This window comes from Amyelois transitella, chromosome 17, assembly GCF_032362555.1.
Source record: "Amyelois transitella isolate CPQ chromosome 17, ilAmyTran1.1, whole genome shotgun sequence".
NCBI lineage: Eukaryota > Metazoa > Arthropoda > Insecta > Lepidoptera > Pyralidae > Amyelois > Amyelois transitella.
The window spans coordinates 576,671-597,482 of NC_083520.1; the positions used below are offsets into that span (position 1 = coordinate 576,671).

General features: G+C 37.6%; 5 protein-coding genes across 6 annotated transcripts; 3 read left to right on the plus strand and 2 right to left on the minus strand.

Moving 5' to 3' along the window:
- Positions 1–2,987, plus strand: LOC106137188 (enkurin domain-containing protein 1). Its single transcript, XM_013337977.2, has 4 exons — positions 1–753; positions 876–1,502; positions 1,745–1,909; positions 2,420–2,987. The coding sequence occupies exons 1-4, from the start codon at positions 720–722 to the stop codon at positions 2,578–2,580; spliced, it is 987 nt and encodes a 328-aa protein (XP_013193431.1). The 5' UTR covers positions 1–719; the 3' UTR covers positions 2,581–2,987.
- A 489-nt stretch (positions 2,988–3,476) lies between these two features.
- LOC132901735 (uncharacterized) lies at positions 3,477–13,110 on the plus strand. Of its 2 annotated transcripts, none has more exons than XR_009657216.1 (2): positions 3,477–9,940; positions 13,032–13,102. XR_009657216.1 is itself a non-coding variant. In XM_060948717.1 (2 exons), exons 1-2 carry the CDS (start codon positions 4,148–4,150, stop codon positions 13,065–13,067), a joined length of 2,082 nt encoding a protein of 693 aa, XP_060804700.1. In that variant the 5' UTR covers positions 3,477–4,147; the 3' UTR covers positions 13,068–13,110. The 2 variants fall into 2 exon arrangements, 1 of the variants encoding a protein (XP_060804700.1); XM_060948717.1 differs by having other exon boundaries at positions 3,477–6,193; positions 13,032–13,110.
- LOC106137193 (nucleoside diphosphate kinase 6) lies at positions 9,934–12,955 on the minus strand. The gene is made up of 3 exons (XM_060948720.1): positions 12,624–12,955; positions 11,901–12,061; positions 9,934–11,217 (listed from the first exon to the last, which is right to left on the minus strand). The coding sequence occupies exons 1-3, from the start codon at positions 12,830–12,832 to the stop codon at positions 11,072–11,074; spliced, it is 516 nt and encodes a 171-aa protein (XP_060804703.1). The 5' UTR covers positions 12,833–12,955; the 3' UTR covers positions 9,934–11,071.
- Positions 13,111–13,227: 117 nt separating the features above from the next.
- On the plus strand, positions 13,228–18,030 carry LOC106137189 (U5 small nuclear ribonucleoprotein 40 kDa protein). The gene is made up of 6 exons (XM_013337979.2): positions 13,228–13,471; positions 13,563–13,689; positions 14,275–14,478; positions 15,507–15,749; positions 16,251–16,429; positions 17,551–18,030. Exons 1-6 carry the CDS (start codon positions 13,355–13,357, stop codon positions 17,728–17,730), a joined length of 1,050 nt encoding a protein of 349 aa, XP_013193433.1. The 5' UTR covers positions 13,228–13,354; the 3' UTR covers positions 17,731–18,030.
- On the minus strand, positions 17,803–20,638 carry LOC106137190 (uncharacterized). Its single transcript, XM_013337982.2, has 3 exons — positions 20,252–20,638; positions 19,831–20,060; positions 17,803–19,120 (listed from the first exon to the last, which is right to left on the minus strand). Exons 1-3 carry the CDS (start codon positions 20,343–20,345, stop codon positions 18,359–18,361), a joined length of 1,086 nt encoding a protein of 361 aa, XP_013193436.1. The 5' UTR covers positions 20,346–20,638; the 3' UTR covers positions 17,803–18,358.
- Positions 20,639–20,812: the final 174 nt, after the last annotated feature.

Consider the following 20,812-nt stretch of genomic DNA (forward strand, 5'->3'; position numbering starts at 1 on the left):
ATGGTGCATGCGCTATTACAGAGGCAAAAGGGAGAGCAGTATACCAAAGATTGGTAGAACCATGGGTGTTTGTGTGGTGGGATGGTGTTATGTTACTACCTACTAAAAGGAAATAGCATCCTTTTGGTGTTTGCTCCGCTTCACTGAGAAGAGAGGCAGTAACTCGCGACTGACGTATCCCAAGCGAACCCAACTATTAAGTTTGTTGCAAGTATAATAATTTTTTTTTCTTAACTTAAACTTAAGCTTCGCCTTTGCAACTACCTACCACATTTCAAATTTCAAGAAAATCGATCTAGTGGTTAACTGTGTGGTAATACCTACAGTGATACATACACATAAATTAATTAAGTAGGTACACAGTACTTCCTCCGAATATTTTATCAGTAAAGGATTATTCTCCAAGGTAATGCGGACGCAAATCCAAACAAACAATTTATTTTTCAAACGATCAATATACATATTTAGTTGTAATCGGAAACAAAAAGTGGCCGGAAACAATTTTTGACCATAGACCAGGCGGCCAACGACAGCTGACAGCTGTTTGAAAAATATACAGGTGACAAAAACCGAACGCAAACTAGAAAAATCACCGAAATAATTTCAAATCCATATTCACAAGTGCAAAATAATGAACATTAGTGCGTACGCTGTTTTCTCCGGACTCTAAATAATGAGTGTATATTTTCTGTGTTCTACTTTCGTGGTTTGATACTAAGATGTATACTTTAAAAGGCATATTCCCCGAGCCAAGTAAGTAAAAAATTCGTTATTTTTTTTAATTACAAACTCACGGTTGTCATGACTTTTGTTATTTTTGATCTCATTGGCATTACTTATACTTAGAAACTACATAAATTGCCATGACGTTTCAGAAAAGGAGCAAAAAAGGAATTTTATTCGAGAAAACATGAAGCAACTAAAGTTTATTCAAGGTAAATCGCCCAAAGAGCCGAGATTTATGTTGAAGAATGTCCAGGGTAGCCGTTTGGGCAAACCCATGGGGGTAGGCAGTTCCCTCGGGCAGGTCAAGTCTTCGCCATCTAATAAAAGTGGTAAAGTTTCACTAAACGTAGGTAAAACTAGTTCTACAAATTCGCGGAAGAAATACACGGAGGTCCGGATAAAAAAGGGTGACATGGCTGAATTTTTGAAAAGAAAAGAACTACGACAAGTGAAACAGGCCGAAGACTCGCCTGAGGAGGATGTGCAGTCAACGGAATCATCTGGTAGATTACGAGACGTGGGTTGTCAAACAGTCGACCAAAGCTTGGCACAGAAGCTGTCGGAGAGTGCTAAGTTAACAGTTTTATATCCAAAGAAAGACAGCGAGGAAGAGGCTAAGATGAAGGCTAGTGGGGACAGCGGACAACACCGCAGCGAATCTCAGTCGCCTCCTCGAAGGACTGCTGAAGAATTAATCGAGATTGAGAGAAACCGCAGTCGTTTGAATTCTATTTTGGAAAGGAAAAGTAATAATAAGGATCCCTATCTACCATCAGGTAAACTATATTTTATTTATTTATTCCTGTGATTTTAAAATGAATTGATCGATAAAAGGTGACTAAGGGATAGGCTTATAAACTTGAGATTCTTCTTTTAGACGGTATGCTAGCAACCTGTCACTTTAAATCTCAATTCTACATTAAGCCTAACAGCTGAACATGGCCTATCAAGTCTTGGCTCTGTCTACTATATAGAAATGGTTATATGTATATATATGAGAATGTTTTTCTTATTCCAGGTTACCAAAAGGGCGTGGTGCCAAAGTACCTTCGTGAACGTAAAGAGATGATCGCCAAAGAAACGGAGAGTCCGAAACCTGATGATGACCAGGTGGTCTGCCCCCCGGGACATGTCACACTGCCTGACACGGAGCGGAAAGAGACATTGCGCATGCTTAGAAATAGTATGTATAATTATTTTTTATATATGTATATCGATGATCATAGCCAAGTAGAATTCCTCTGGGAGATTGTGGGGGTCAGGAACTGCATCATGGTAATAATTTGACTCACCCAGTCCAGGATTTTGGTCATGAGCAGACACAAAGTTTGCCTCCAGAGGTGAGGACGCAAATAAGATTAAAAGTGTATGATGATAAAAAAAATTAAGGAGTTATTCTGGTCTGATCCCCAAAATATAATACCTTTGTGGATCAGTTTTACTATATTTTCTAGTAAATTAATTTATAATTTATTAATTTCTTAGTAAATAGATGGACAAAAGTAAGAATAAAACTGGATCCATTTCGGTGATCAGACCTGAATTAGTCATTTTCAGATTGCATGAAATTTTTTTGTGTTGATTTTCACCAAAATACAAATATATTGAAAGTAAAAATTACAAAAAGCCATGCAGTAATTTTTTGAGTGCAAATAAATTGTAGCCATTCCTAAAAGTCTATATTCAATTACAGGTTTTGCCGAATTAGTAAGCGAACTTAACAAAATGCCAGTCAAGACTGACACATTGCGAATGAAAAATAGGAAAATGGAGCTTGAGAAACAGCTGTCCAAGCTCGAAGAGGGCATCAAAGTCTTCTCCCGTCCCAAGGTCTTCGTCAAAATAGGAGAATAATCGATTCTCTTCACATCTCCCTTATCCCAAACAATTACTAAGGGATAATATAATCTTTTACCGTCCAAATTGAAAGTATACAAAAAATTTTTGTGATGTTCATATAAATAAGTTAATTTTGTTCTTATATGTTAGTAGTAATGTATGTTAACTGTTGAAATATAATATGTCTCGTTTGTATGTTTTACAGTGTTTCTATAACGTTTTTGGATGTTTAAATACATTATATGTCTACTTAGTTGTGATTCTTTGGAGTAATAAAAATAAGGTTTATTGTGTATAGAAATTATATTTCTATTTTGAATTGTACATAGGGTAACACTTTAAAATGCGCTTAGATCGGCAATGAACAAATGCCGTATAAAAAAAAATTGTCGATTAGTTTTAACATATCTCCATAATCTCATTAATAAAAAATATGATTACATTATCAGTCCCAATGGGACGATAACAATTAACATACATACATATAATCACGTCTATAACCCTTACGGGGTAGACAGATCCAACAGTCTTGGAAAGACTAATTCAAATTCAATTGAGATTCGAACATATAGTGGCAGGTTGTTATCCCGTCGCCTAAATGAAGAATCCCAAGTTTATAAGCCTATCGCTTAGTCGCCGTTTACGAAATCCATGGGAAAGAGAAAGAGTGGTCCTTTTCTTTTTTTTATTTGGTGCCGCGAACCACACTAACTCGGTAAATAACTACCCACAAATCACAAGATAGCTCAGCTTTATGACCCATTGGGTTGTGCCATGGTAAGACAACTGAAACAAGTTCTTTAGTGTAAGAAAATGCTGAAATACGTAAAGTGACGAGCTGTCAACTAAACCCTATTTTCATGGGTCAAAATCGTCTTCTCATGACCCACTATGGGTATGTGGGACTGTTAGGTAACCGACTAAAATCCTTTTCCTTACCTACAACGCCATCTAGTATCGTCCTGTGACATCTACACGTCAAGATTGCAACCCCCTCCCGGGCGGTCGCGCCAAAAAGTAGTCGAAGAAAGATCGAAGTCACGCAATCTCGCGCGTAACAAAATTAAAAATACTCAAAAATACCCAAAAGTGATTACTGCTGTGTGATAATTATTCAATTCATTCACCTCTAAGACAAGGAACAGTGCCCCGGGGACAGAAGATTAACAGCAAGCCAAATTCACAAAAAATTTGCTGTAAGTACCTACCCCTTCCTTTTAGTCGGCATTGTTTCTATTTTGGGTGTTAATTTATATCAACAAGCATTAGTTTACGCAACATAATTTGGTTCTTCGAGCCGTATGTAATTGGCGTTTCAACAGGGTATCAAAATAGATAAATACACTTTATTTCACTTGTTAGCCTACGCCTTGTAGGTACCTACTTACGTTTTATTCAACTCATATTTTGCACAAATATTCATTCAATAGTTCTATTTGTTGCAATATTATAGTTATATACGTAGTAATACATCTATACTTATCTATTTCTATCATATTTAATATCTTTACGACTCAATTTAGTGTATTTTTGTGTTGCGGCACGCGTTATACCTACCTACCATTTTCGTTCGTAATTCAAAATGGCTCCGTTGTCGGAACTTGAAATAAAAATTAATACACTTATTAGTCGAAAAGAACGATATTTTAGGCGTGTTCAACAATATTATGATGTAGCTCAAAGTGTAGAGAACAATAGTTTCGAACTTAGCAAATTGTCCGTGCGGGTCACTGACCTCGAGTCCACGCGTGAGATATTTGAAAAAATTGTCGATGAAATTACCGCGTTGCAATTGAAACGTGACCCGAATTATATTATTTCTGATCAAGAAGTACATGCTTTCGATGATCTTTATTTCGAGATAAAACGAATACTTCAAAAGTTTGATGAATCGTGCTCAAAATCGTCGAAACATAGTGAAATAAAAAACGGATCGGAACGCGGCGCCCAGCCTCGTTTACCTAAAATCGAGTTAGTGCATTTTGATGGAAAATTAGAGAATTGGGTTACATTTCGTGATACATTTTCGAGTTTGATCCATACAAATACTGCGATAGGCGATATCGAAAAATTCTATTATCTATTGTCAGTAGTCAGCGGACCTGCGCTTCAAATCGTTAAAAGTTTGCCTGTATCGAATGATAATTATACCATCGTGTGGACAAGTCTATGTGACAGGTACGAAAACAAACGTGCTATAGCCACGCGTTATTTGGATAAGTTGTTTGCGTTTAAGCCGTTGCCTAATGAGTCTGTAAACGGATTAAATTCATTTTTAGAAACATTTCAGGAGTGTGTTCAGGCCCTTGAATTGTTGAAAATAAATGATTTAGCGGGATTTATTCTATGTTATATCGGACTTCGTAATTTAGACCCGGTTTCTAGACGTGAATTCGAACAAAAAATTGATTCTAAGGAAATACCTATTATTAGAACATTAATCGATTTTGTCAACAATCAAACCCGTATGTTAGAAATGTCAACAAGTACAAGTACCTTTAAGCCCGGTGTTAGTAAGTTGTCTATGTCTTCGTTTTCAAATATATCTAGTGGTAAACCTAACACGAAAAATATCAATACAAAAACGTGTTTGGCTAGTAATGCGGCCACTGTTAAGGCTGAGCCTACAAACAAAGGCTGTTTGTATTGCAATAAACCTTTTCATTCAATTTATAAATGTTACGAATACATTGCGTTGACACCGGTGCAACGAGTAAACAAAATAAAGGAACTCCGCTTGTGCGAGAACTGTCTCCGTCAAGGTCACGCGCTTAGCGAGTGTCCGTCAAAGATAACGTGTACGGTATGCAAAAGTAAACATCATCACACGTTACATGTTGATTCTAAAATGAATTTAGTGAGTACGGATAGTGATCGTTCTTGTTATGATAATGTTAACAATAATCATGGGACTCAAGTTTCATTGACGTGTTCTACTGGGTCCACAGTAATTTTAGGTACTGCGGTTGTTCATGTATCTGATGTTTTAGGCAAATATCAGCCCGTACGTGTAGTGATCGACAGTGGTTCTCAAACCAGTTTTATGACAAATGATTGTGCACAACGTTTAGGACTTTCGCGTCAAAAGTGCAACACTCAGTTGTTGGGTTTAGGAGGAACATCTGTTCGTGATCAAGGTGTGGTTTTATGTCAAATCAAACCAACCATATCCAACAACCCCATTTTCAATATTAAAACGGTAGTAATTCCAAAAATTTCTGGTGATATGCCATCGGTCGATTTGTCGGAAGGATTAAAATTCGAATATAAACATTTGGTGTTAGCTGACCCTACCTTTTATTACCCGAGCCGCATCGATATGCTGCTCGGCAGTGACGTATTTCCATTAATTTATGACGGTGGTAAATATCATCCGTCACGACAGGGATTACCTTTGGCGTTAAGTAGTGTGTTTGGTTACGTGATTACCGGTCAAATGACATTAAATAATAATACTCAAAATGTGTCGACTTGCATGTTTACTAGTTCAGCAGAGGTTCATGACTTAATTCAATCTTTTTGGGAGACTGAAACTTTAGCTTGTGACTTACCTAAAAACCCGGAAGACGTCATATCCGAACATATGTTTGTTAAGGAACATAAACGGGATAGTACCGGTCGATACGTGGTGAGTTACCCGTTTAAACCAAACGCTGATTTAGGTGATTCGAAACAAATTGCATTGAAAAGATATCAAAATTTAGAACGAAAATTATCGCGTTTGCCTCTTTTGCGAGGAGAGTATAAAAAGTTCATGGATGAGTACGTTTCACTCGGTCACATGGTTTGTGTCGGTGACGTCTCACAAGTGGAGTCAGGGTACGTAATCCCTCACCACTGTGTTCACAAGCCTGACAGTAGTAGTACAAAACTTCGTGTAGTTTTTGACGCCTCCTGTCCAACTACAAACGATAAATCTTTAAATTCTGTTTTATACACAGGTCCAAAACTGCAAGCTGACCTTGTGGAATTATTAATTCGTTTTCGATTACGTGAAATTTCATTGTGCGGTGACATTTCAAAGATGTACCGTTGTATATTAATTGATAAATCTCAACGTAAATTTCAGCATATACTGTGGCGTGATTCGCCCAGCGAACCTATAAAGGTGTACGAACTGTGCACAGTGACGTACGGGGTAGTGAGTAGCCCGTTTTTGGCGATCCGTACGTTGCAACAGTTAGCTGCGGACGAAGGCAGTCGCTTTCCCGACGCTGCCCGCGCTCTGCGCGAAGGGTTTTATGTCGACGATTTCCTTTGGTCAGTAGATAATGTAGAAGAAGCATTGAAACTTCAGCAAGAGCTTGTTGAATTACTCAAATTGGGCGGATTTGAATTGCGTAAATGGTCGAGTAATAGCGTTCAGGTACTCAATAAACTGCCTAACGATCAACTCGAGCCCCCGGTTCAATTTGATGATGGTAAAACCTTGTCGATTAAAATCCTTGGTTTACATTGGTTACCGGAAGAAGACGCATTTTCTTTCCGTACTACACCGATGACAACGAATGTCACGAAACGTTCGGTGCTTTCTGAAATAGCTAAGCTATTTGATCCCTTGGGATTCGCTGCGCCATGCACATTCCTTGCTAAGCATTTTATGCAAAAACTATGGTGCGCGAAACTAGGATGGGATGATTCTCTCCCTAAGACTTTACTTGATGAATGGTTAACCTTTTCATCTCAAATACCGTTGTTATCGAAATTGAGACATAATCGGCATCTTTTTATCAAACACCATACGGTAGCTCAAGTAGTAGGTTTTTGTGATGCTTCAGTGGCTGGATTCGCAGCCACCGTGTATATTCGCAGTCAGGATGCACATGGGAATGTGAACGTGAGTTTACTGTTATCTAAATCTAAGGTCTCGCCCTTAAAAACAGTATCAATCCCTCGTCTTGAATTGATAGCTGCTCATTTATTGTCAAAGGTTCTATGCTATGTGGTGGCTATGTTGTCTAAAGACGTGCAGATCGATGAGGTGTTAGCGTTCACCGACAGTTCGGTGGCACTGACGTGGATAAATACGCCTGCATTCAAGTTAAAAACCTTTATTGCTAACAGGGTTACTAAAATTAATGAAAATCCATATGAGCTGCAGTGGTATCACGTCAATGGTACTGATAATCCCGCCGATGTGTGCTCTCGCGGTGCCACCCCGGCGCAATTACTTGAGATCGCGGATCAGTGGCTCCGTGGCCCACACTGGTTGTATGAACCACGACAAACATGGCCGGTGCGGACAATTGATGAGTTTAGAGGTGAACCATTAGAACTCAAACCTGTCAAACATAATTATACATTGCTGAGTGAAGGTTCCAACGTAAAAACGGATTTTTACTCAATAATTCTTAAATTTTCAAATTTTAATCGATTATTGCGTGTATTTGCTTGGTGTCTGAGATTCATAAATAATTCTAGAGTTTCTTCCCTTAATAGATCAAAAGGTGCCTTGCTTACCGCTGAATTAAATCAATCTCATGATAAAGTTATTCAAATAGTTCAACTTAATCATTTTCAACATGACATTGAATCTTTAAAGAAAGGCAATCAATGCTCTCAAAGTCTACGTAAACTCGACCCGTTCATAGATAGCCGTGGTCTCCTCATGGTGGGGGGTAGACTTTCACAAGCAGACTTGCCATTTACTCAACGTCACCCATTGATTTTGCCTAAAAATTCGCACTTTACTAATATTTTGATAGACTATTATCACACTGTCTATTTACATACTGGGCCTAGGTCACTTCAAAATATACTAGCTCAAAGATATTGGATTGTAGCTGCCAGGTGTATAATACGGTCTCGTCTGTCAAGATGTATTAGATGCTTTAAAAATAGGCCCTCTATTAATCAACCTAAGATGGGTTCTTTACCTAAATGCCGTTTACAAGATGTATACCCATTTCACACAGTCGGTGTCGATATGGGAGGTCCATTTTACATTAAAGAGTCAACTCGACGTAACGCAAAAATATCAAAGGCGTATTTATGTCTTTTTGTTTGTTACTCAACGCGAGCAGTACATCTCGAAGTAGTCTCTGCGTTAACTACTGAATGCTTCTTGGCTGCATTCGACCGATTTACGGGTCGACGTGGCCTTCCGCATACGGTCTATTCCGATAACGGTAAAAATTTTGTGGCTGCCGGCAAGCATTTCAATGAATTATTTGACTTCTACAATAAAAATCAACATCAACTAACTGATAAGTTTACGGTCAGGAAGGTAACGTGGAAATATAATCCTCCGGCAGGAAGTCATTTTGGCGGAATGTTTGAAGCCGGAATTAAATCGGCTAAATATCATTTAAAACGCGTACTTGGTACACGTGCTTTGTCGTTCGAAGAACTGTGCACTTTATTTTCTAATATAGAAGCGATTTTAAACTCGCGGCCTCTGTGCAGTTTGTCAAACGATCCCAACGAATTCGACGTCTTGACCCCAGGACATTTTTTAGTTGGTCGTCAATTAGTGTCGACTCCTACTTACGACTCCTCGAATACGTCTCTTAATCGCTTAACGCGATGGCAATGTATTCAGCAGGCCACGCTGCATTTTTGGCGTCGGTGGAAAGGTGAATACCTACATACATTGCAGCAAAGACAAAAATGGCTAGTTGACACACCTAACTTATCCGTAGATGACTTAGTTTTGATCCATAACGACAACATTCCATGCCAACAATGGAGCCTAGGACGTGTCGAAAAAATTCATCCCGGACTTGATGGAAGGGTTCGCGTTGTTACCGTTCGAACGCAAAATTCGCGACTGCAGCGCCCTGTCACTAAATTGAGTCCTCTCCCAAAAGAGCAGGATGAATAGATACATTCTCATTTTCAAATTCATTCAATATACATACATATATATATAGTTAAGTAATAAAGTTAAATAATATTTATAGTTATATATAGTATATTTATATCCACATTTATACAGTCCACTTAAAATATTCTATATCTAGATAATACCTATTTTATCTCGAACAGGTACACTGATCTCGTAAGTTCTCGTATTGTACTCAAAACATTATTTATTCTGTGTTTATCCATTTTGAAATCAATGTTGATTTCGGTGGGGGGAAATGTTAGGTAACCGACTAAAATCCTTTTCCTTACCTACAACGCCATCTAGTATCGTCCTGTGACATCTACACGTCAAGATTGCAACCCCCTCCCGGGCGGTCGCGCCAAAAAGTAGTCGAAGAAAGATCGAAGTCACGCAATCTCGCGCGCATAACAAAATTAAAAATACTCAAAAATACCCAAAAGTGATTACTGCTGTGTGATAATTATTCAATTCATTCACCTCTAAGACAAGGAACAGTGCCCCGGGGACAGAAGATTAACAGCAAGCCAAATTCACAAAAAATTTGCTGTAAGTACCTACCCCTTCCTTTTAGTCGGCATTGTTTCTATTTTGGGTGTTAATTTATATCAACAAGCATTAGTTTACGCAACAGGGACAGACCGAAATTCACAATTTGAGTGCAAATGGATGAGTCCATTTCATAGATGAGTATTGAGGTCTGATTAAAATTCTACAAGATCTAATATTTCAAAAGAAAGCTGAATTTTGCTTTGGGCTCCCTAAAACTTAAAGCTTTGATTGGAACAGGGCGAGCCCTTTGGCTCTATATTGAATAAATGGTAATCCGTCCAAGGGAAATCCATGGATTTCTAAGTCTAAGAAGTATGCAGAGATCATGGTAAGTGGAAAGATGTGTAGTCTCTGCCTACCCCTCCGGGTAAAGACGTGATTTTATGCATGTATGAATGTTCTAATTCTAATGTTTCTACACTTGTATGAAATAGTTATCTGGTTGTAATAATTATATTTAAAAACAATAACAATATTATAAAACAACAAGTAACCTATCTATAAACAATAAATTCAGTAAACCACCCACATAACTTCAATTTAAATCATAATTACCTGCTAATAATTTATAACAAAATTGGAAAAAAATCAAGAAAATCACTGATTTTAGGCTTCCGGGAGCGAAATTAACAATGGATTCGTCTTAAAATTAAAGCCATGATTATAATAATTTAAGAAACAAATTTCTACCCAAGAAACTTTTTCTGCCCTCTGGGCAATAGCGAACGTTACGTTGAGTGAGCAATTGTCACAGAAGGCAAAATCAGTTTGTTTTGCAAAGCTTTTATGTTTCAAAGAGCATAACACTTTGTGGGATGACAGCTTTTATCTGTGAACTTTGAGCATAGTCACACAAAGTGATCAATGCTTTGTAAAAAAAAATTTAAATATATTTTGAATATCAAATCTGGGTTACACACATACAACATCTATACAATTATGTGGTTAACAAAGCCAAGAATCCGAAATTTAAAGATTCTTGATTGGCTTTTACAATCTGCGTGGAACAGAACTAGCTGGTACCTGCTAGCGGTTTCTTTGCTAACAGACCAGCATGGAAGCTGGATATCAAAGTATCTACATTTCTCCAATAAATATAATTACACTACTTATTTATACTTTTGTTCCCTAAAGCCTCCGGACATGTTGGAACAGGAAGTCGTTGAAGATGATCGGTCCTTTCCTGTAGACAACCTCGTCGTTGTGATGCCAGTCGTAGAATGAGAAGTCCGGGAAGAAAAACTTTATTTCCCTCTCTGCTGATGTTGGAGAGTCTGAAATAAGAAATTTTTTGTATGAAATAGATGATGAATCTCTCATTCTGGTGCATTCCCAGTTGCACACTGCCATTAAATCTCAGGGCCCGCGGTCCGCTTTCCTACTTCTCTCTTACCACTTCTTCTGGTATACCACATCGTCGGGTCTAAAACCATGGGCACATATATCATCTGATGCGGATGATCAACCCAGGATAATTCACAACAAACATCTAACGTAATAACGTCGTGCTGATGCGGGGACGCCGCGCCCTCTCCCCCCGCCCAGGAGCCCTTTATCAGCGCGCGCGCCCCGGGCTATCGCCTTAGGGCCACTTCGGCCTAACCAAGTAGCTCGCTATCCTAAGGTGGCTTCTTGCTGGATCATACGTCTATAGCTAATAAAAATTTTAACTAGTCTTAATAAAGGTAGTTATTCTATGGATTTTTGAATTATCTCCTGTCACTCTAAGCTGCATTGTTTTACCTAAACAAAATTTCAAAGACTGAAAGGTCACTCCCAGCTTAGATAGAGATTCAAATAGTGACAAGTTGCTAGCCCATCGCCTAAAAGAGGAATCTCAAGTATATAAGCCTATGCCTTATTCGCCATTTACGTCATCCATGGGTGATGTGAAGTGATGGAGTGGTCCTATTGTTTTTTACATTAGCCAAGAATACAAATCTCACAATGCCAATACCTGAGCCATGAGCAACATTCCTGGTGTCAGAAATCCCAAACAGGCTGCGCAAACAATAGGGCTCCTCGAATTGTGCCTTGTACACCTTTGTGGGGCCCAGCAATCTTCGCCAGAGCTCTATCGCATTGCTGTGACCTATTACATGGAGGTCTATACAGCCACTGCAGAAGATATTTAAAAATTATTGTAATACTTGAGTTTGATCAACAGATGTATGATAAAAAAATTGTTAGCAATAACAGACACTCCTTTGTGTTACATTAAGTTCTAGTAAGGTGCATTGAAGTGGCATAATTTTACATTATAGTGAATTAAATAAAATTTATGTCAATGTTTATATCATAACTCGTAATAATACTATATATGTAATAACCATTATTATCTACTTGTTCAGGGGTCTACGTGATGGTGCAAATGTGCTTGTGGTAAAAAAAAGGATTTTTAGTAAAAATCCTTATATTTGATTCCATAGAGATACCCCAAGCAGGTGTCAGGCAAGACATTAAATTTAAGTTGAATGCATAGGTAGGTATGATGTAACATTTTTTCAATGTTCTGGTGTTTTGTGTAGAATCAAGAAGTCTATCAAATTATCAACAAGAATTAACGAAACTACTTCAAATGCTAGAGTTATATAGCACCCCAACTAATTTTGAATTCTTATACATCATGCAATGCGAAAGTTTTGTCTTTAGAGGTTATGTTCTTTTAATTAAATCTTACCTCGCCATAAAGGTAACAAGACGATTGTAAAAGAATTTTCCCACATGTTCTTTATAGAAATTTTCTGCTGTTTCTTTATCCAAAGAAACTCTCTTTGTTTTAATTACAACGAACTTATTTTTTATAACATTTCGAATGTAGGAGAGAGCTATCGGGTTTTTCACTGCATGCGGCTTGATTATTGCTAAAGTCAGTTGCAATTTCTGCATTATAAGTATTACAGAATAATAATATTCAGACACATAAGATTAATTTTAATAGAATCATTTTTTTTATTTTTCTTTTGAAAATTCAAAATAAATTCCCCGCCTCCATGACATTTTCTTTCTTTCTTTTAATGATAATTATGACAGTGACAATAACAACAACTTACTTCAAATGTCTTATTTTTTTTCTTTGAACTTTCAGGGACCACGATATGCAGTTGTCTGTTATCCACGATGAAATGGTAAAATGAAATTATGTATAATTAAAATTAATATGTAAAAATTATAATTAATTAATTATTATCAAAGGCACAATTAGTGAATGATATGGTGCAATGCAGCGTGCCACCGAATTCTAGTCGGCTGACGGCGGCACACTGCCTTGGCCTTTATGAAAAATGAACGAATAAACATTCTTTTTCGCTTGTTGTTGTCTTGTCTGTGGATTGTTGTGTTGACAAAATTATTAAATTGGGGTTATATTTTGTTGTAAGATTTTGATTTGAAGTTTATTTTTATTCAAACATGCCCGAATTGGAAATAAAAAGAAAAGCGGAAGAATATTCCGTAGTACCATCTAAAAGGGTCCGCCATGAAATATCTGTTGCTGGCACAAGAGAAAAGGCTGTGGTTACTTCAGCGGTAAGGATTGTTTATTAAATTTTTGTCTAATAAAACAATATTAGATAACGCAATTCTCCAATTACACTTAAATTAAATTGTACAATTACAGGTACCACGCACATCTAATCTATATGCCCCGATAATGCTCTTAGAAGGGCATCAAGGAGAGATTTTTACTGCAAAATTTCATCCTGAAGGAAAACATTTAGCATCCGCAGGATTCGATCGGCAGATATGTGAGTATTACTCGTAATTAACAGGCACGTATTCTCCTTTGCAAATTGTAAAAGTCAATTAAGGTAAAGGCTTATGAACTTGGGATTCTCCTTCTAGTCAATGGGCTAGCGGAGCCCACCCAGCTTAATTTGAGTCTCAATTCCACCAATAAGGCATATAGCTAAATATGGCCTTCCAGGCTTTTTGACATTGTTGTCCACCCCATAAGAGTTAAAGACGTGATTATATGTATGTATGTAGTACAAGAGTACCATCAGCTAAACAGCTTGGTTGGTTATGTAAGTAAAGGTTCTCTGCTTAACCTAATGGTAGACTATTTAATAAATTAGCATTAAGTCTGCCTATTGTACTTTACAAATCAACAACTTATTTTTAATGGACCAATATTGATGAAAGAAACTTCAAATGTTTGTTGGATGTTGTAAATAGCGCCTAGCAACCTGTCACTATTTGAATCTCAAATCTATCATTAAGCCATACAGCTGAATGTGGCTTTTCAGTCTTTTGATGACTGTGGGTTTGTCTACCATGCAAGGTAAATAGATGTAATTATTTAGGTTAAATTATCATTTTCTCTATTACAGTGTTATGGAACGTATACGGGCAGTGCGAGAACGTGATGGTGATGACCGGCCACACGGGGGCCATCATGGAGCTCTGCTTCTCACCAGACGGCGCCCACCTGTACACGTGCGCCACTGACAACACCGTAGCCGTGTGGGACGTGCCGACAGGACAGCGCGTCAAGAAGCTGAGGGGGCACGCTAGCTTTGTTAATTCTGTCTCAGGTGTGATAAAACATACATACATACATACATACATACATATGGTCACGTCTATATCCCTTGTGGGGTAGACAGAGCCAACAGTCTTGAAAAGACTGAATGGCCACGTTCAGCTATTTGGCTTAATGATAGAATTGAGATTCAAATAGTGACAGGTTGCTAGACCATTGCCTAAAAAAGAATCCTAACTTTGTAAGCCTATCCTTTAGTCGCATTTTACGACATCGATGGGAAAGAGATGGAGTGGTCGTCTTCTGTTTTGTATTGGTGCCAAAACTACACGGCACATTGTGGTAGTAGTAATGTAAAAGTAGATTGTTTTTTGTAAATTTTCAGGAAATGTTTAAGTTGTAGAAATACAACATTTTAAATTGTCTTAAAGTATTTATTTTTATTTAATAGACATCTAGCAACATTCAATAAATCTGAGAAGTCCTTGCGAAAGGTCACATTAAAGTATGTACCCTAAACTGATAAGCGCGCGTAAAACAAGTTATGCATATGCACGAAGTAGAGAGATGTGGTCCCTGGCTCCTCCTCCGGGAAAGAGGCGTAAATATATGTATGCATATTAAGGTCCTTCTGAAATGACGGTAATAAATGATAATGATAATAAGAATATCCATAAAAAAAATTTGCCCCAAAACTAATTACAAATCAAAGGGCTTTGGAACAGACATAACTGCACATGGTAATTATTATTTTGTCTGGAAAGAGCAGCTTAATGGTAGGTTACGATTATACGACTGTCAGTCGTGCCGACTTGCGATTTATCCTATTCACGGTTGGTCCAATACATCATCACATTTCTTGCGAACAAATTAAAATAAAGAAATTAAAAACAAAAACATTTCAAGATTAAAATTTTTTATTCATTATTATAAGATACTTCGTATCTCTTAATAATTGTCAAAACGTATGGTTTAACAACATTGGTTGACGTCAAATCAACAACTTAAAACTAAATTTACTGCCGCTTCCAAGGCGTCATTGCAGAAGATGCGGTAACAAACTTTTTATTTCTTCTTCAGGTGCACGAAGAGGGCCAGAACTCCTAGTTTCCGCATCAGACGACAACACCATAAAACTCTGGGACGCCAGGAAACGCAACCCAATAGCTTCATTCGACAGCACATTCCCGGTCACATCGGTGCTGTTCAACGACACAGCGGAGAAGATCATATCCGCTGGAGTGGACAACGTTATCAAGGTGTGGGACATCAGGAACAATCAGATCTCGTATAAGATTAAGGGGCATACGGATACTGTTACGGGTAAGTGGTGGGCTATATGTATTAAATACAAATTCAAAATTTTTATCTGGTTTATGAGACATTTCAAACTGCATCCTCTTGGCTTTTAATCCCGGTTGCATCCTCACCTTTGTGAAGAGCCCAAGGTATGCCTTTGATCATGGGTTCTAGATTGGGTGAGTCAGGTTTTTACACAAAACGACTCCCGTCTGACCTCCGCAACCTTTGCAGGTGATCTACCTGTATTGGATCCATGGTTACACATCCAGTTGCCTTAATGTGCAGGTTTCCTCACAATGTCTTTCCTCTATGGGACATTTCAAACATCACTTAATAATTGTCATATCTCTTGGTTTCACGACATTGGTTGACTTCAAATAAATTACTTAAAACCAAGTTTACTGCCGCTTCCAGAGCGTCAGTGTAGAAAAAGAAGTAACAAACTTCTTCAATAACATATAAGCCACTTGTTATCTTAGCTTTAAGGCTCTATAAAGATTTAAATTAAAAAATAATCTACAGGCATGTCACTGTCATATGACGGCTCCTACCTCCTGTCGAACTCTATGGACAATACGCTTCGCATTTGGGACGTCCGCCCGTTCGCGCCATCGGAACGCTGCGTCAAGCTAATGTCAGGACATCAACATAACTTCGAAAAGAACTTGCTCAGATGCGCGTGGTCACCTGATGGATCTAAGGTAATTAATTCAAATTGTTTTTTTTCTATTCATTTGGTACTAGCTGTCACGGCAAACGTTGTTTTGCCATATAAATAATTTTTAAGTAATTTCTGGTAAAATAAAATGAAAAGGGTGGATAACCATTTTCATTAAGGGGTATGAAAAATAGATGTTGGCCTATTCTCAGACCTACTCAATATGCTTACAAATTATCATGAGAATCGGATCGAGTACGGGAAAGAACATTGTGACACGAGAATTTTTACTAATATTATAAAGCTGTAGAGTTTGTTTGTTTGTTTGAACGAGCTAATCTCAGGAACTACTGGTTCGAATTGAAAAAATATTTTTGCGTTGAATAGACCATTTATCGAGGAAGGCTTAAGGCTATATAACATCACGCTACAACTATAAGCAGCAAAGAAATAATGAAAATATGTGAAAAAAACAAACGGGGAAAATTATTCTATCCTTGAGGGCTTCATTGATGCCCAAAATGACTATTTCACGCGGACGAAGTTGCGGGCACAGTTTGTCATAAAGACTAGGTACTTACTGACAATCGACCTCAGTTTACATTACGCAATTACACATTCATTTACCTTACCTTTATTGTTATATCATGGACAATAAATAAAAATTGTAGCAATTTGTACAAACACCCATATAACTGAAGAGCTGTCCTCGTAATATGGTACTGGCAATGCAGTTTTTATCGTGCGAGAAACTATCGCTGTCCCGTTCCACGTCATAAAAAAAACGAAACAGCGATATAATTCGCGCGATAATAACAGCGTCGTGCGTACCATATTAGGTACATACATACATACATATGGTCACGTCTATATTCCTTGCAGGGTAGACAGAGCCAACAGTCTTGAAAAGACTGGCAGGCCACGTTCAGCTATTTGGCTTAATGATAGAATTAAGATTCATATAGTGACAGGTTGCTAGCCCATCGCCTAAAAAAGAATTCAAAGTTTGTAAGCCTATCCCTTAGTCGCCTTTTACGATATCCATGGGAAAGAGTTGGAGTGTGTGACTATTCTTTTTTGTATTGGAGAACCACACGGCACCATATTACAGGGGCTGATAATTATAATCTGTTGTCTTTTCAATTCTCAATTTGTTCCAAACAGGTGGCGGCTGGGTCTTCTGACCGTTTCCTGTACGTTTGGGACACCACATCCCGAAGAGTCCTGTACAAGTTGCCCGGACACAACGGATCAGTGAACGACGTAGACTTCCACCGGACTGAACCTATTGTACTCTCCGCTTCTAGTGACAAACAAATATATCTTGGAGAAATTGACCATTAGTGTTGAAACTTGTGATAAATGTGAATTGAAATCTTAAAAAACTCTTTGTGTTACAATTTTTGGTACATCACGCCTGTCTCCCAGTGGGGTAGGAATGTACTATGACTGGCTACGATCCTTACAGACCTCTCCCACTACATAAAGTGAAAAATCCCATAATGACTTATATGGCGAATTTCAAATTGTGCCGCGATAAGTCAGTCAGTCTGTCTTCTCATTTATACATTAATACTGTTGTTGCTGGTCAAACTGATGACTTGAATTGTAATTCCACATAATAAAATACATGTAAATAAGGAACATGAGTTTATTTTTTTTTTCTTACACAGTTAAAACAATTTACAATTTTAGTGTTTCAGTAACTTATGACTATTGTTTAAAGGGCATTTCTATAATTTATTATTTTTACTAGTTATCACAGCTGAATAGAAAATAATTACATCTTAACAAAACAGTCTTATGTCGTTAAATAAAAGGTACAGGTTATAATTTGGTTGTCACCATGGTGTTTAAAATAAAATCAAAACGACCAAGTCTAGAAAATCCTCAAAGAAAACTGAGAGTTATGAATTCCTTTCTTTCTCTTCTGTGACAATGTCTACAACCAAATTATTTAGGTTCAATTAAATTATAAACATAACTCTCTTGGTGGTGGATCTTCGGGAATGAAGCCTAATTTGAATTCTTCGCAACTAAACGCTTCAATATCCTCTTTGGACAAGTCCTCCATTTTACTGTACACTCCCGGATCATCCGCAGGTTGCTGCTGAAAAACATTACTGAAACCCTGATTTTGTTCTTTGATCACATTCTGGGTAAACGGGGAAGGATTTGTCGGTTTGAATGGATCTGACAAAGCAGTCACAAATCGATTTGAATTCTGCTGACCAAAAGTATTCGGATCCTTTCCGAATACAGATTGATTCGGACTTCCAAAAACATTTTGGTTTTGAACTGGTTGGCTGGCAGCAAAAACACTAGGACTTGCTTGAGAGAAGATAGATTTTGCCGTTGTATTCTCAATTGGAGCACCGAAAACGCTATTCGGTGCTTGACTTTGGTTGAAAACGTTTTTCGATGCTTGTGCAAAGATTGATTTTGCTGCAGTATTGTCTTGTGCTTGTCCAAAAACGTTAGCCGAGGCAAATATTCCAGTGTTCGGAGTAGGTTGTGGTTGTCCAAAAACAGATGTGTTCTGTGCGGCACTACGGAATATTGATGAAGCATTGCCAGAGTTCCTGAAGGTATTTTGAGCTGTGTTGTTGAATGGAGATGATGGAATTTCTCCTTTGTATATGCTCCTTAATACTTTGATTATTGCCGCTGTTGGTTGCAAGAGTTGTTCATACTTATTACGATTTTCTTTTATCATGTTGTTCATATAAGTCACCTGAAAAAAATTAAATACATTTACAAGGGCTAGCAACCTGTCACTATTTGAATCTCATTGCTATCTTAAAGTCAAATAGCTGAACATGGCCTATCAGTCTTTTCAAGACGATGGCTCTGTCTACCCCGAGAGGGATATAGATATAGACGTGATTATATGTATGTATGTAGTTCAAGCCACACAGACTACCTACTTATTATAATATTATCTGTGTAAAAAATATATAGTGCCTGTGGTTCCCTGCACCAACAGAAAAAAGAATAGGACCACTCCATCTCTCTCCCATGGATGTCGTAAAAGGCGACTAAGGGGTAGGCTTATAAACTTGGGATTCTTCTTTTAGGCGATGGGCTAGCAACCTGTCACTATTTGAACCTAAATTCTATCATTAACCTAAATAGCTGAACGTGGCCTATCAGTCTTTTCAAGACTGTTGGCTCTGTCTACCCCGCAAGCAATATATATAGACGTGATTATATGGTAAAAAATATATTTAGCACAGATTACACAGATTTAGGTTGAGACTTGTGTTATGAGATACTCAACAATACTAATTCTAATTAAAAATTGTAAATACAATTTTATAATAAATAATTATATACATAAAGATCCAAGCCAATAACAAACAGTTTCGTTTCTCATTATGCTCTGATCGGGATTTAAACACGGAACCTCCGGTGTGCGGTGTGATATAGAAAATGATTACCAACCGCTTGATCCACATTATTTTTAGCTTTCGCCTCATAAATGAACAACCGTGCTTCTTCTGGAGACAAATCTGAAATCCCGGGGAATACAGGCTTTTCCTTAAATGGTGCATAACTGGATAGAATCCATTGGCCTCCTTTCAGCGCAGCTTGGATATCCGACTGCACTTGGTTTACAAGTTGTTCGTCGGTTACCCCCGTCTGGCTTTGAGATTGAGCAGGAGCATTGCTAGCTGAAATAAAATTATAATAATTACTAATGGATTAGTAAGATAGCCCCTCAACAGTCCAACAGCAAAATTTACACAGTTGGACTGTTAACCACTAAGGTATGAATCTCTCCAAAGATACAATGCAAGAAACGCTGGTCTGGTGTTAATAATATAGTTCATAAAGTAGGTACAGTGAAATAAACATTTCTTACCGTGATAGCTGTATTTCGACCCGTAAATATGTTCAAATTTGCAGTTCTGCCCATACCGACAGTTACCTTGTTGAAAAAATTTACAAACCACCATTTTACTGAAAGTAGCGGCAATTTATGAAAATAGAACGGTTTATTCCACTTTGGTCACCTGAGTGATAAATATATAAAGATATCACCTGGGACAAACACGACGTAGTGGTTATATTCTTTTATCTATTTGCACACAAGCCTTGCCAAGCTTTATTATTATTATGACATTTCATTCGAACATAATGTCGTTAATGCATCAACCGTGAATCAATCTTGCTTGAAATTGACAATGAAATCTATAATTTCCTACCAAAAAAAACTTCAGATTCAACAAAATTTTAACTCTTATGACTAATGTCAAAATCAACAAGTCAGTGGCGTAGCGTGAGTGTCGGCTGCCCGGGGCGGAAGACAATTTTGCCAGTACATACATTCATTATAGAGAACTTCTATACAGGTTAGATTTAAAAAAAAATTGTCTAAGTTTTACAATCACATTTATTAATACAAAAATTCATTTACTTTAAC

Excerpts from the sequence above, each read along its gene's own strand:
- LOC106137188 (XM_013337977.2), top strand. The coding sequence starts at position 720 with ATGTATACTTTAAAAGGCATATTCCCCGAGCCAA. Across the intron at positions 1,503-1,744 it reads GGATCCCTATCTACCATCAG|GTTACCAAAAGGGCGTGGTG; the intron begins GTAAACTATATT and ends TTCTTATTCCAG. Across the intron at positions 1,910-2,419 it reads ATTGCGCATGCTTAGAAATA|GTTTTGCCGAATTAGTAAGC; the intron begins GTATGTATAATT and ends ATTCAATTACAG.
- LOC132901735 (XM_060948717.1), top strand. The coding sequence starts at position 4,148 with ATGGCTCCGTTGTCGGAACTTGAAATAAAAATTAATACACTTATTAGT. Across the intron at positions 6,194-13,031 it reads ATAGTACCGGTCGATACGTG|GGACCACGATATGCAGTTGT; the intron begins GTGAGTTACCCG and ends TTGAACTTTCAG.
- LOC106137193 (XM_060948720.1), bottom strand. The coding sequence starts at position 12,832 with ATGCAGAAATTGCAACTGACTTTAGCAATAATCAAGCCGCATGCAGTG. Across the intron at positions 12,062-12,623 it reads CTTGTTACCTTTATGGCGAG|TGGCTGTATAGACCTCCATG; the intron begins GTAAGATTTAAT and ends TATCTTCTGCAG. Across the intron at positions 11,218-11,900 it reads GAATGTTGCTCATGGCTCAG|ACTCTCCAACATCAGCAGAG; the intron begins GTATTGGCATTG and ends TTCTTATTTCAG.
- LOC106137190 (XM_013337982.2), bottom strand. The coding sequence starts at position 20,345 with ATGGTGGTTTGTAAATTTTTTCAACAAGGTAACTGTCGGTATGGGCAG. Across the intron at positions 20,061-20,251 it reads GTCGAAATACAGCTATCACG|CTAGCAATGCTCCTGCTCAA; the intron begins GTAAGAAATGTT and ends ATTTTATTTCAG. Across the intron at positions 19,121-19,830 it reads AAAATAATGTGGATCAAGCG|GTGACTTATATGAACAACAT; the intron begins GTTGGTAATCAT and ends AATTTTTTTCAG.
- LOC106137189 (XM_013337979.2), top strand. The coding sequence starts at position 13,355 with ATGCCCGAATTGGAAATAAAAAGAAAAGCGGAAGAATATTCCGTAGTA. Across the intron at positions 13,472-13,562 it reads AGGCTGTGGTTACTTCAGCG|GTACCACGCACATCTAATCT; the intron begins GTAAGGATTGTT and ends GTACAATTACAG. Across the intron at positions 16,430-17,550 it reads GGTCACCTGATGGATCTAAG|GTGGCGGCTGGGTCTTCTGA; the intron begins GTAATTAATTCA and ends TGTTCCAAACAG.